Source organism: Microcaecilia unicolor, chromosome 5 (genome assembly GCF_901765095.1).
Source record: "Microcaecilia unicolor chromosome 5, aMicUni1.1, whole genome shotgun sequence".
Classification (NCBI taxonomy): domain Eukaryota; kingdom Metazoa; phylum Chordata; class Amphibia; order Gymnophiona; family Siphonopidae; genus Microcaecilia; species Microcaecilia unicolor.
Window position 1 is genome coordinate 43,555,750 of NC_044035.1, and position 15,192 is coordinate 43,570,941.

Genomic DNA, 15,192 nt, shown 5'->3' on the forward strand with positions numbered 1-15,192 from the left:
ATTACCTCATGTTTTGACTATGCAAATGTATTGTTACTGGGGATGCAGAGGACTCAGATTAAAGCTTTGCAAAACAGCACAGAATTCAGTGGCTAGTATTGCTAAGTTTGAATATATTACACCAGTATTGAAAAACTTGCACTGGCTACCCGTTGAGTACAGGGTCCAATTTAAAGTTGCTTGTTTGATTTTTAAGATTTTAAGACACGTATCAGAGATATTGTATTGTATTGTAACATTTATACCCCACACTTTCCCACTTATTAGCAGGTTCAATGCGGCTTACATAATATAACAGGTACACAAGATAATAGAAAATGGAAAACAGCTGAATATAATATATAAAGAGGTGGACAATAAAAAGTGGGTAAGTAAGATGAGGAAGGTGGAAGAGGTTGGGAGTGGGAAGAGGGTGAAATTGGGATAGTGCATTATTAATTAAGGAAAATGTATAATGATGGTTGGAAGAGGGATGAATTCAGAAAGGATAAATGAGGAAGCATAATTCAGGTTCTGTCATTACTCAGATCCGGGTAGCACTGAAGGATTCCTAATTAAGTCAAGTCATTTGTGTAGGCTTGCTTGAAGAGGTAAGTTTTTAGTAGCTTAGTAGCTTCCGGAAGGGTAAATATTAGCAACAAGGCTTCATATATAGCAGCCGAATCGAGCATTGAGTTACTGGATATCCCATCTCATCGTGTGATACGTTCCGATGAGTATAGGAGTAAGAGTTTTTTTTTATACTGCAGGTCCAGCTTATTAGAATAAGTTGCTATTGTGATTAAGGAATAATATGGATTTCAAGAAATTCAAATAAGAGCTTAAGACTGTTATTTATGCAGGCTTACAGGTGGGGCGATGAATGATGATTTAACATCTGAATTAGGATTTTGACTCCTGAGCTAATTTCTGCTGTTGTTCGTATGTCCCGTTTTAAAAAAAATTATTATGTATGTGATTATGTAATCAGCTGAGAACTATAGATTGATCAGAATAAAAATATTTTAATTAAACATAAATTTCTACTTATTGCAAAGGTGAGGTTAATGTTTATATATATACTCTTTTCTAAATACAGGTATACATCATAACCCATTGAAGCTTATTTTGCATAGGTCCTCTAAGGCAGTGGTTCGCAAACCTGCCCTGGGGAACCACCAGCTAGTCGGCGTTTCAGGCTATCCCTAATGCACATGCATGAGACAGATTTGCATGCCTGTCACCTCTATTATATAGCAAAAAGAAGCACCAGGAGCCTTCAAAATCAGGATGCAATTTCTTTAATCATGTAACTTAGACATCAATTTTTTTTCCAACAATGACCCAACATGGGCCGTGTTTCAGCGCACAGCACCTGCATCAGGAGTCAAATAAGTTGAGACGTCTAAGAAGCCATGAAACTTACTCCTTTTGAAGAAGTCAAGTTGGATGTACTATTCCACTCAATACCATTGAAATATGCTTGATTGCTCAGCAGAATTTGAGCACAGGTGATCTCTTCTTACTCTAGTTCTGATTCATGGACACCTTTATTATATACAAATTTCTCTCACATGGTATATGATCAAGAATTTTTGAAATGCAAACTGGATATTGAATAGACTACAAGAGTTATAGGGAGTAACAGCGAACTCATAAATACAAACCAAAGACGGAGTGCTCCAATTTAGATGATCAGTTTGGTGGAGTGCATGCAAATTTATTTTTGAGATACAAACGGCAAGATTTATTATTGAAAGGGACTGTGAAAGGGATAAAGAGACACAAGAATGTTTGAAGTATGGTGTGTGTTTAGGGTGATTTTAATGCATTTATATGATTAGTAAAAGTTTATTTAATAGATATAAAGTGATGTGTATTGTTGAACTTATGTAGAGTTCATCATTTTACTTTAGATTGTGAACCCACAGTGATAAGTTGATAAATGCATATTCATTAGGGATTTCCTGAAAACCCCACTAACTAGTGGTCTCCCAGGACATTTTGAGAACCACTGATCTAAGGGACATCCAAGTTTGGACGCGCATAATCTCTCAAGTATTTTACAAAAGCCTGAGCTGAATGTAACATAGTAACATAGTAGATGATGGCAGAAAAAGACCTGCATGGTCCATCCAGTCTGCCCAAGACAAACTCATATGTGTATACCTTACCTTGATTGGTACCTGCCTTTTTCAGGGCACAGACCGTACAAGTCTGCCCAGCAGTATTTCCCACCTCCCAACCACCAGTCCCGCCTCCCATCACCGGCTCTGGCACAGACCATATAAGTCTGCCCTCCACTATCCTCGCCTCCCAACCACCAACCTCTCTTCCCCCACCTGCTCCGCCACCCAATTTCGGCTAAGCTTCTGAGGATCCATTCCTACTGCACAGGATTCCTTTATGCATATCCCACGCATGTTTGAACTCCGTTACCGTTTTCATCTCCACCACCTCCCGCGGGAGGGCATTCCAAGCGTCCACCACCCTCTCCGTGAAAAAATACTTCCTGACATCTTTCCTGAGTCTGCCCCCCTTCAATCTCATTTCATGTCCTCTCGTTCTACCGCCTTCCCAATGTGAAGCCTTTGGTAAAATACATATAAACCCGAAGGGAAAAGCACATGTAGTTTGCAGGATGCACATCCGGAACATGTTAAAAAAAGAAAATAAAAAAAAAGAGTGGCATCACTTGGTTTTTTTAAAATGTATAAGTGCTGGTACTTACACATATAGGCGTTGATTTTACAACCCATGCATGCTAAATTTTACAAAACTGGGTGTCTAGGAACAGCCAATTGAGTGAGATACTCTAGTTTTTCTATTTTTTTAGGTGGTTTTAAAACTAGAGAGCAGGAGCAGGGCTGCCGAGAGACACAGCCAGGCCTGGGGCAAGACTGACCCCCCCCCCCCCACCTGGGTGGCGCAGCCCCTCAACACTCGCGCCGTTCCTTACCTTCTGTGTCTGACTGCTCCTGCTCATGTGTGCTGGGACCCGGATGATCGCATTAACAAGATATCCTTGGTCACCTGGGTTATTACGTTAATGCAATTATCTGGGTCCTGGCCGGCACGCAGGAGCAAGAGAGAGACAGATCCGGAAGAAGCTTAGCGGCATCGGGCCCCCCCCCCCTTGGAGACCGGGCCCATGAAATTTTGTCCCCCCCCCCCTTCTCGGCGGCCCTGAGCAGAAGAGGTGTTGGGGGCTGCAAATGAAGTTAATTTCTAAAAGCCATTTATCTGGGTAAATGGGATATTTGAAAATTACCCACCACCTCTTCACATAAAAGTATGCACCGATGGTTCTTTGAGTTTGAGTCATTGTCAGGGCCTATTTTTTTTTGCTTTGAATGTAGCTGCTCTTTGTTGACCTCCAGAAGCTGCTGCCGCCCCAGGAAACCATCTACTTTGCTTAATGATTAAACTTACTTCAGAGTGTTATCTTCCAGTAGGGTAGGAAGACTTGCTTCAAGGCCCTCAGGGCTCAGAACACTCTTTGGGGATTCAGGAATAAAGTAATATTCATTCTTGTACACATCATTCCAACAAATAGAACTGTTTACTGAAGTACTTGGTGAAGACAGTAGGTACGTTCTTTGTGAGTAATGTCCGTAACAAAAATTCAGACGGTTGTATACAAAATTTAGCCAAAACCTACGTTCAAACTATAGGTGCCAACTCTGTGGATACTTGAACACTCCCAGTATTCAACAAATTCCTTCACAGAGACTGATATTCAGAGTGATTTAAGCAAGTTGGAGAGGCTCTGGCCTGCTTAAATGGTCTGTCGCTGCCCAACCGCCGATATTCCCAGCTAAATATTGGACAGGGAACCCACATAAGCTCCTGCCCCCAACGACCACCATTGCACCACCTGGGATCAAGGTAGGTCCAGGGAGGGCCTACCTGAACTACTGAGGGGTTGGGGGCGGGGGGCATTTAGGGGAGGAGGGATTGGTTTGTGGCCACAAGCTAGGGGGAGGGGGATGGGGATGCATTGGGGGCTCAAAATTTTTTAAAAAGCTTATGCAGGTCCCAGCTTGATATTCAGTTGGGGATGCATAACTCTTATGCAGGCTCCGGATGAATATCGGCTGGGCCCGCATAAGCTCAGTTGCCCAGCCCGCCCACATGTAGCCCCCAATATTCAGTACCAGTGCCCATACATGGCCCAGCACTGAATATAGGAGACTAATTTAGCTGGCGACCGCTAGCATTTAAATAAATGCTAACCGTTGCCAGCTGAATATCGGGGGAGCTACGTCTAGGGAGGGATAATTGTATTGAATTTAGTACCTCTGATTGTTTAGAAAAGTTGAATCCTATGCTCCAAACCCTTCTAGTCCTAGGAGATCATTGACTTTCTTGGGGATTCCTCTTATAGGTACCCAAATCCAAACCAGTGAATTCTTGTCTTTTGAATTCACAGGGCAGATTTCCTGCACCATGATGAAAGTTTCTCATTCCTGGGATTTCTCTTCTCTGAGATTTTGCCTGCCAATTCACTGCAGAATATATTAGAACATAAGAGTAGCCATACTGGGTCAGACAAATGGTCCATCTAGCCAGGGCCGCTGAGAAGGGGGGGCAGGGGGGGCCAAAATTCCCCGGGCCTGGGCCTCCAAGGGGGCCCAGCGCCAGGGTCAGGCTGCTGGCGCTGCAGTTCCTGGTCTCACCTGCCTGCCTCCTCGGCTCCGGGCCTCCTGCATACGAAGCGGCAGTCACAGATCGCCTCCCTTGGGGCCTTCCCTCCCTGTGTCCCGCCCTCACGGAAACCGGAAGTTACATCAGATGAGGGTGGGACACAGGGAGGGAAGGCCAGAAGAGAGGCGACCTGCGACTTCCGCTTTGAATGCAGGGGGCCCGGAGCCGTGGAGGCAGTAGGTGAGACCGGGGACTGCAGTGACGGGGGGATTGATGGGGGGCGGCAGCGGCGGGGAGCGACGGGGGGGGGGGGGGGGGGCGGCCTTGCCCTGGTCCGGCCTAGTCTCTCGGCGGCCCTGCATCTAGCCCAGTATCCTGTTTTCCAAACAGTAGCCAAGCCAGGTCAAAAGTACCTGGCAGAAACCTAAATCATGGCGACACTCCATGGCACAAATCCCAGGGCAAACAGCTGCTTCCCATGTCTGTCTCAATAGCAGACTATGGACTTTTCCTCCAGGAATTTGTCCAAACCTTCTTTAAACCCAGATACGCTAACCGCTGTTACCACATCCTCTGGCAAAGAGTTCCAGAGCTCAACTATTCATTGAGTGAAAAAAATATTTCCTCCGGCTACCTCTCTCCTGGGTATAGAAACTCTTCAATTTGTAGGCACATACTCCCAGAAGGCTGAGCTATTCTTGGATGCATTTCTACTCTTTCACAATGTTCATAAGTCTGGATGACTCCCATATGGCTAGAAACCCGGGACAGGTTGCTCCTTCAAAAGAATCTTTCAAAGATTCTTGCTCAGAGTCCCTACTCGTTCTCTTGCATCTCAGGGAACTTTGACATTGAGTCCTGGAAAACTTCAGAAAAATCTGTGTTTTGAGCCTTATTCTTTAATTAGATACCAAACAGTAAAAAACCTAACCAGGCCATATCAACTTTGCAACCTTCTATGTCAAAGTATGTTGTGCCTTCTAAGCGAACCTAATTTCATTAGATAGGGAATAGCAGGGATGTCAGAAAATGGTATGTGTCATCTACTTCCCTACTGACACTCAATCTCCTGTTGGCACTTATTCTACCTGAATTTGAAAGAAATGCTATAATACACCTTTAACAGCACTTGGAAAAGTAGGTTCAATTCAACAATTATTATCTACAGAACTTTTACAATGACACGATTGTAAACATGCTGCAAAATAAGAGCGTCCTCAAGTCTTGGACATGACCTCACTGCCATGGAGCTTTAGTATTCTTTCTGTTCCATGATGACCTTTTCACCCTTGCTGATCTTATATCATTTATTTATTTCAGGTCCCTAAGAGGCTGCAATTCTTCCATAATGGAAATGAAAGAGAGAGAGAACAGAAAAATTACCAGAAGGCACTGGATGCCAACCTTTATACTGAAAGCAACACCTGATGGTACTGAATAAGGATGGGGTTGTATGTTTTGTATTGTCCATATTTGTTTATATCTATATATTAAAGAAATTGAAATATTTAGGTAAAATTGTACTGATTGAACAACAGGGAGTCAGGGGCGTATCTGGACTCGGGCGGTAGGGGGGGCCAGAGGGAGGGGGCACATTTTAGCCCCCCCCCCCCCCGGCGCCACCGATCCCCCCCTGCCATTTCTGGACCCCCCCCCTCGCCACCAATGACACCCTCCCCCGCTGCTGTCACTTACCTTTGCTGGCGGGGGACCCCAACCCCCCGCCAGCCGAGGTCCTCTCTTCCATGCAGGCTGTGCCGCTGCAAGTTTCAACGCTTCCTGTTCTTCTGAGTCTGACGTCCTGCACGTACAACGCGCAGGACGTCAGACTGAATTCCAAATTCTGAGTCTGACGTTCTGCACGTTGTACGTGCAGGACGTCAGACAACGTGCAGGACGTCAGACTCAGAAGAACAGGAAGCGTTGAAACTTGCATCCTGCACGGACGAGAGGACTTCGGCTGGTGGGGGCTTGGGGTCCCCCGCCAGCAAAGATCGGCGACGGGTTGGTGGCGGGAGGGAGGGGGAGGTGGAGAGGGTCTGTGGTAGGGGGGTCCAGGGCGAAATCTGCGGGGGCCCAGGCCCCTGTGGCCCCACGCAGATACGCCCCTGCAGGGAGTACGTGGGGGTTTGGTTAAAGAGTTTGTACTTTGTTTAAAAGTTTTCCCAGTATTTGTTATTATTGAAACATCATTCACCATTAACAGTGGTGCCACGTGGGTGTATCATTTGCGTCAGTAATTGGTAGTAACTCACAGATATGCACTAGGCACTATTCTATAAGTACTACAGGGGGGAATTCTATATGTGGTGCCAAAAAGCGCTATTCTATAAACCATGCTTAAAGTTAGGCGTGGTTTATAGAATAGTGCTTATGCCCAGGAGGCACACGCATAAATTTAGGCACTGCCATTTCCACAAACATGATGCAAAGGCCCATGCCTACATTTACTCATGGAGCCCCCCATATTCTATAATTATGCGTGTAACTCAAAACGCCCATGAACCTCCTATTTCCATGCCCCCTTTTTCGGGCCACATGCAAAATTTTCCATGCATAAATGTACATGCAAACATGTCAATTAACTCTAATTAGTGCCAATAATTGCTTGTTAAAACACCAATTATTGGCACTAATTAGCTTGTTATTCAATTAAATTGCACATATAATTTGGGAATGCACCCAAATCTGTGCACACAATTTTTAGCACTTTTTATAGAATTAGGGGAATAGCGTGCAACTGCATGGAGGCGTACATAGGGGCAGAGCATGAGTAAGACATCTAGGCATGTCACCAAACAATGCGCACAACTTATAGAATACTATCAGATGCATGCACTGATTGACATACCCAGGCCTACTTATACCAGCCATTGACCTAGCACAAGTCATTAGGCCTAACGTTTGATGCAACAAAGTGGGCTTGAACAAATTAGATGTACTTAAGAGCCATTATAGAACTGCTAGGCACATCCCATTGTGGTGCCTACTTAACATAATCCCAAATAGTAGCAAGATTCTGGAATCCCAGAGAGTAGAAAGATTCCATGCTACCAATCCCAGGGCAAGCAGGGGTTTATCCCATGTCTATCTTGGTGCCAAATTATAGAACTGACCCCATGTGTAAAGAGGGTGCACTTTTCTTAACAGAAAACAGAGAATGGGTATGTGAACAGAGAGAGAGAGAGAGAGAGGGAGGGAGGGAGGGAGGGAGAGGAAGGGATCACAGAGGACACCAAATGTCAGAAAAGGGAGTTAATGAAAATCAACTCTGGGAGTGAACAAGGAATGTGATTGCTGATCAGAAAGAAAAATTCAGCATAAGGAGACAGAAAGACATGGGGAGGATAGGGAAGTCAAGGAGATGAGCTGAGTTTTCTCCACAAAAGAATGAGCTGCGAGAGGCGAAAGACCTGAAGCCAAGAAGAAAAACACAGGAGGAGGAGGAGGAGGAGGAGGGGAATAATGAACCAAGCTCTGAGGAACATCAATACCAAACACTGAACATTTTTTTCTGAAAAATGAAACATAGAATTATACAGATGAAGCCTATATTAACGACTGCTTATACTCTTGGTAGTGAGTGCTGACTGTTTAACCTGTCTTGTTTCTGTTTGAAGGGCCATGGAATTAATAAATTCTGGCTATTCAAATCATGGAAATGTCAGAATTTATGCATTTGGAAGGAGGTGGGGTTTGAGGTGGCAGGGGCTAGAACTGTAGGCAAAGCAATGAAATTCCGGTATCCTCTGTATAACTTTCTGCCAGGTACTTGTGACCTGGATTAGCCACTGTTGGAAACAAGATACTGGGCTAGATGGACCATTGGTCTGACCCAGTATGGCTATTCTTACGTTCTTATACATCCAAGTGGCGGCAACCAAATAGCAGGTGCAACTTTGAATAGATAATTTATCTATCTAAAGTTACATTTCCTTTTCTTACCTTATGTCTCTCAGAAGCAGGAGCTTCTCTGGTCGATCCAATATTGCAAGCAATGGCCTCACCAAATCCTCCACACCTCCATCCTGAACATACTGCAAAAAAAAAGAGAGCACCCAATGAGGAGAGGCAAAGAGTAGACATATCTAGTACAGTATAACAAGACGTCTGTTCTCTTGTAACCCAGTTCATCTGCTATTCTGGGCCAGTACACATAATACAACATCTGGTGAATGGCAAGAAAAGACATTATTAAGGTAGTGGTGCTACAGACTGAGATCTTCAGTTTGTAAAGTATTGTACCTACATTTTTACAGATGACACAGAAAGGAACAAATGCATAAGGCTGGGTTGAAGAAAGGTTTAAACAAGTTCTAGACAAGTTCTTGGAGAACAGTAATTATTTGCCAGGTAGACTTAAGAGTTAATAACCACTTAACTTCTGGATGTGAAGAACCTAGCATGGACTTGCCAACTAGGATCTTCTGTGTACCTCCAAATGATGTGGATTGGCTACTGAGGGAGACCAGGTGCTGCGTTCAATGGTCCATTGGTCTGACGTACGTGCAGGACGTCAGACTCATAGAAACAGAAGCCTGCGCCGCTGCGTTGCTGATCTGAAAGGGCAGGCTTCTACATGGAATGTTGCTAGTGGAATAGCAACATTCCATGTAGAATCTCAAATAGTAGCAACAGAATCTCAGTAGTAGCAACATTCCATCTAGAACCTCCAATAGTAGCAACATTCCATGTAGAATCTCAAATAGGGAAAGGGAAATGGGACTTGATATACCGCCTTTCTGAGGTTTCTGCAACTACATTCAAAGTGGTTTACATATATTCAGGTACTTATTTTGTACCAGGGGCAATGGAGGGTTAAGTGACTTGCCCAGAGTCACAAGGAGCTGCAGTGGGAATTGAACTCAGTTCCCCAGGATCAAAGTCCACTGCACTAACCACTAGGCTACTCCTTTGCTACTTGTGTGGTAATCAGGCAGCGCGTGGCAATGTGGCCGTGCTGCCGATTACCACCAGGAATGCCCCCCACGCACGTGGCAAATTTGGAATGAACCACTGTGTGCCTGAAGCACCCTGGCACTAGTGCCGATTTGGCACACGCTAGCCCTACTGCTGCTTAGTAAAAGGGCCCCTTAGCTGCCTAAGTTAACTGGACAAATCAGACACAGTCTGATCTTTCTCCAGTTTTGCTTAGACGGTTAAGTGCTAAATATTGCACTTAACCAGATACGGGTTAGCTGGCCACACAAACCTGAATATTCAATGCCAGTGCCTAGATATGGCCCAGCATTGAATACCTAGGCATAATGCCAACAGTGGCCAAAGAAACGCTGACCGCTGCCAGCTGAATATTTAGCCCCTTGGTTTTAAAGGGATTTTGGTTGGAGGCACCTGGGATATTTGGTGAATTATTGACATCATATGAGACTTTGCAGTCATTACGATCCTTTGGCCAGAATTTTTTGTCCCTTCTATTTTTGGATAGAGTAAGGTTATTGTGTATTAGGAGTGCAGCTTTCAGTTATATGGGTACACGTCCTTGGCATTTTTTACCTCCTGAGATGAGTGAAACTCTTACTTGTATTTTAAGGAAAAGGGGAAAACATGCCTTTTTACGTAGTATATTTTAAAGATTCTGATGGTAATATGGGGCGTGAGGGTAGGCTGCATAGGCTGGGGATGGGGGTGTAGGATGGAAGGGTTGGGATTTTAAGCTTTGTATCGCTGGTCTTTCTTTGATGTTTGATTTACAGAAGGAGGAGTGGCCTAGTGGTTAGGGTGGTGGACTTTGGTCCTAAGGAACTGAGTTGGATTCCCACTTCAGGCACAGGCAGCTCCTTGTGACTCTGGGCAAGTCACTTAACCCTCCATTGCACCATGTAAGCTGCATTGAGCCTGCCATGAGTGGGAAAGTGCGGGGTACAAATGTAACAAAAATAAAATAGATACTATTGTTGATTCTACATGGAATGTTGCTACTATTGGAGATTCTACATGGAATGTTGCTACTATTGAGATTCTGTTGCTACTATTTGAGATTCTACATGGAATGTTAATGTTGCTATTCCACTAGCAACATTCCATGTAGAAGCCTGCCCTTGTGCAGCCGCGCAGGCTTCTACATGGAATGTTGCTAGTGGAGGAGTCGCTTAGTGGTTAGTGTGGTGGACTTTGGTCCTGGGGAACTGGGTTCGATTCCCACTTCAGGCACAGGCAGCTCCTTGTGACTCTGGGCAAGTCACTTAACCTTCCATTGCCCCATGTAAGCTGCATTGAGCCTGCCATGAGTGGGAAAGTGCGGGGTACAAATGTAACAAAAATAAAATAGATACTATTGGAGATTCTACATGGAATGTTGCTACTATTGGAGATTCTACATGGAATGTTGCTACTATTGAGATTCTGTTGCTACTATTTGAGATTCTACATGGAATGTTAATGTTGCTATTCCACTAGCAACATTCCATGTAGAAGCCTGCCCTTGTGCAGCCGCGCAAGCTTCTGCTTCTGTGAGTCTGACGTCCTGCACGTACGTACGTACGTACGTCAGACTCACAGAAACAGAAGCCTGCGCGGCTGCAAGTGCAGGCTTCTACATGGAATGTTGCTAGTGGAGGAGTCGCTTAGTGGTTAGTGTGGTGGACTTTGGTCCTGGGGAACTGGGTTCGATTCCCACTTCAGGCACAGGCAGCTCCTTGTGACTCTGGGCAAGTCACTTAACCCTCCATTGCCCCATGTAAGCTGCATTGAGCCTGCCATGAGTGGGAAAGTGCGGGGTACAAATGTAACAAAAATAAAATAGATACTATTGGAGATTCTACATGGAATGTTGCTACTATTGAGATTCTGTTGCTACTATTTGAGATTCTACATGGAATGTTAATGTTGCTATTCCACTAGCAACATTCCATGTAGAAGCCTAACCTTGTGCAGCCGCGCAAGCTTCTGCTTCTGTGAGTCTGACGTCCTGCACATACGTGCAGGACGTCAGACTCACAGAAACAGAAGCCTGCGCGGCTGCAAGTGCAGGCTTCTACATGGAATGTTGCTAGTGGAGGAGTCGCTTAGTGGTTAGTGTGGTGGACTTTGGTCCTGGGGAACTGGGTTCGATTCCCACTTCAGGCACAGGCAGCTCCTTGTAACTCTGGGCAAGTCACTTAACCCTCCATTGCCCCATGTAAGCCGCATTGAGCCTGCCACGAGCGGGAAAGTGCGGGGTACAAATGTAACAAACAAACAAAAAATTTCAAGCTCATGTAAATACATAAATTATGGTCCACAGTTCATCGAAGAAATGCACATCTTGGGATCATGAATCAATATTTTATTACTGTCCAGCTTCAAGGGGGCTAGCTGTCCCATAGAGCTGCATAAACCAAGCAAGCTTAGTAGGATAAATCTAGTCAGAGAAAAGGATGTGCACTGAGTCTTTCAAAACATTCTTTAAGTGAACATTAAAAAAAAAGTCCGGCTAGGGCAGAGGTCTAGGAGAAATAATTTGGTGGAGTGCAGTTTGATGCCATAAAGACATTTTTGTCATTAAGGGGTCTGTGATCTTCAGATTCCAGTTCCAGGACTGAGAACATACTGTATCTATTGGGTAACATGCCAGGCATTAAAACAAGCACAGAAATGGAGCCCGCCCAGATTCAACTGCAACAAAACTCCCTTCCTTTCATTTTTCTCCAACTTTAGTTTGGTTTATGTTTTTTTAAAATGTCCAGTCCCCAACAGCTCTTGCATCCTTGTCCTTTCTGCATCACCACTAAATCCTAGATGACAGCTGTTTCCTTTTACAAGAGTCATCATTCTGGATGATCACACTCTCACTTCCCAAGTTCTGAAAATAGCTCCAGATTAATCACATTTCACGTGGGCATCAATCTAGCTTGTGGCAGTTTTTTTTTTCACATTCTGCTAAAAATCTCCTCAAAACAGCTGCTTGTGTCTTCTCTGAGGCAAAGATGTTCAAGTTAGTGAGAACATCCTTCAATAGCACTCCTTTGGGCCAGTCTTATGGGTTGACAGTAGCACAGAAAACCTGGTTTACAGGTCCCTGAATCATAAGGGAAAAAAAATTAACAGTCTTGTGTTTCATGGGTGACTTCTGCTGGGGGGGGGGGGGGGGGGGTTAATATTGCCAGGCAAAATAGTGGAAACTATTTTAAAGAATAAAATAACAGAACACGTTGACAAACATGGTTTAACGGGACAGAGTCAGCATGGCTTCGGCCAAGGGAGGTCTTGCTTCACCAATCTGCTTGCCCTGGGATTGGTAGCATGGAATGTTGCTGCTGTTTGGGTTTCTGCCAGGTACTTGTGACCTGGATTGGCCACTGCTGGAAGCAGGATACTGGGCTAGATGGACCATTGGTCTGACCCAGTATTGCTATTCTTATGTATTCTTATGAGGCTGCGCTCATTCTGCCTCGCCTCACCCTATGCTTGGAACTACCTTCCTGAGCCCTTACGCCAAGCCCCCTACCTGCCCATCTTCAAGTCTTTGCTTAAAATCCACCTCTTCATTGCTGCGTTTGGCACCTAACTCTTACCGTTCAGTAAATCCAGACTGCCCCAATTTGACCGCCCCTATCGGACTGACCGTTCACTTGTCTCTTAGATTGTAAGCTCTTTGAGCAGGGACCGTCCCTCTATGTTAATTTGTACAGCGCTGCGTAACCCTAGTAGCGCTTTAGAAATGTTAAGTAGTAGTAGTAGTAGTACTCCTTTTTATTCCTGGACCTGTTGGGATTACCACTACTTGGGGCAGCTTCTTTCCACGTGAAACTGCATGAAGTTGGGATTGAGGGGGTAGGACATCCCTCAGCTTGGAATTCCCTACTTTTGTGGCTGGATTTCCCTAAGTTGCCATGGTTGCCACTTAAATTAAAAAATAATTCTGTAAACTCAAAGAGCGTAGAGAGTACTGTGGGAAACAAAATAATGTCTTATATGATTTGGTGATGGTCACTGGTTTAATTTTACAGGATCTTTGCGATATCTTCTGGAAACCTGATATTCAAAAACACGTATGTGGCCAGAAGCAAGTGCTTTTTTTTTTTTAGAAAATCCCCATATATACATTCAGAACTTTTGGCCATTTAACTAGCTATCTCTGGATTCTGAATAGGTCACCTAAGTTTGGGTATGGATGCCAGATCTGCACATAAACTAATGAGCAAATTAGGTGCTGACAATTATTGGTTTTAACAAGCACTTAGTTGGCAGTAATTAGGAGATTTAATTTTATTATTTAAAAAAAAATGTTTACTCTGCACAATCCTAAATTCTAGTTAAATCTGCCCTACTCCCTATTCTATAACATTCTTGCCTAAATTTCAGTGTGCAACTCCAAAGGGGGTGTGGTCATGGGAGGAGCATGGGTGGGTCAGGGGCATTCCCAGAAATTAGGCGCAGTATTATAGAATACCTGCATTTGCATGTCTAATTGCCGTTATTTGGGCATGAGCATTTAATTACATTGACACTCAAAGCATTTTACTTATCTAGTCCAATCGTATTTGTCTAATCTTATTATCCCTTATACACCAGCGCGGACACTTCAGTCGTTGACAGATAATAGATTGGTAATTCCATCTCCATCTAAAGCCAGATGGGAATCAACGCGAGCATCTGCATTCTTCTTCTTAGCTCCTACCCTTTGGAACTGCCTTCCTAAAGGACTTAGGCTTGAAGACTCCTATACTCGTTTCCGTAAAATTTTAAAAACGCATTTTTTCGAGATGTATTTGAAGATAATGTTTAATACAAAACTAAATATAAAATAACGGAAAGGGATAAGAGAGGAGAAGAAAGAAGAAGGGGGGAGAGAGAGAATAGGAAAAAAAGGGGAAAGAAAGGTTGGAAAAAAAATAAGGAGAATAGAATGTTTGTACATTTGGGAAGCTTGCCAGATGCCCTTGGCCTGGATTGGCCGCTGTCGTGGACAGGATGCTGGGCTCGATGGACCCTTGGTCTTTTCCCAGTGTGGCATTACTTATGTACTTATGACTTACTTTTGTAATAAGTGACGGTCTAGTAAATGAATAAACGATACACTAGCCTTTAGAAGGTGTAAACGTTTGCGCCCAAAGTCAGGCACGAAATACGTGCTAAACTAGTATTTTATAAAGGACACTCCATGCAGCACACTCTTTACAGAATACCAGCTTAGTGTACATCAGCCCAGCGCCTAACTTAGAGCTAGATTCCATAAATAGAGAATTAACTCTCATTGGGCACTAACAGGATGCCTACTAAAGGCATTGGTTATAGCATCTATTTTTAGCCTATTCTAAACATAAAAGTAGATGTCTACATTTCTGTACAACAGACTACCGCAAGGGGCAAAGAACATGACTACATCTAGACAGGACCACTTATTCCAGTCCTATGACTGGTGTAAATGCTGACGCCTAGATGTATGCATGAGTGCTCTTAAGTTATAGCATTCTATAATTTGTGTGCATACATGTGCACTTTGACCTTGTGCCCATCTGCTGACAAAGTACAGCGGAACACCGATTAACCAGATGTCCAATGATCTGGACCGGCGCATGGTGGCATAGGTACGGGTGAGCCAGGGTGGGAACAGGTCCATCCTGC

General features: G+C 44.2%; 1 protein-coding gene across 1 annotated transcript in view; it reads right to left on the reverse strand.

Annotated features, from left to right (window-relative positions):
* The window catches only part of PDZD7 (PDZ domain containing 7), a 170,731-nt gene that overhangs the window by 90,504 nt on the left and 65,035 nt on the right, over nt 1-15,192 (reverse strand). The window contains exon 12 of the mRNA XM_030204729.1: nt 8,572-8,663. Within this exon, the coding sequence (XP_030060589.1) occupies nt 8,572-8,663 (92 nt within the window). The remainder of the gene's footprint in view (nt 1-8,571; nt 8,664-15,192) is intronic.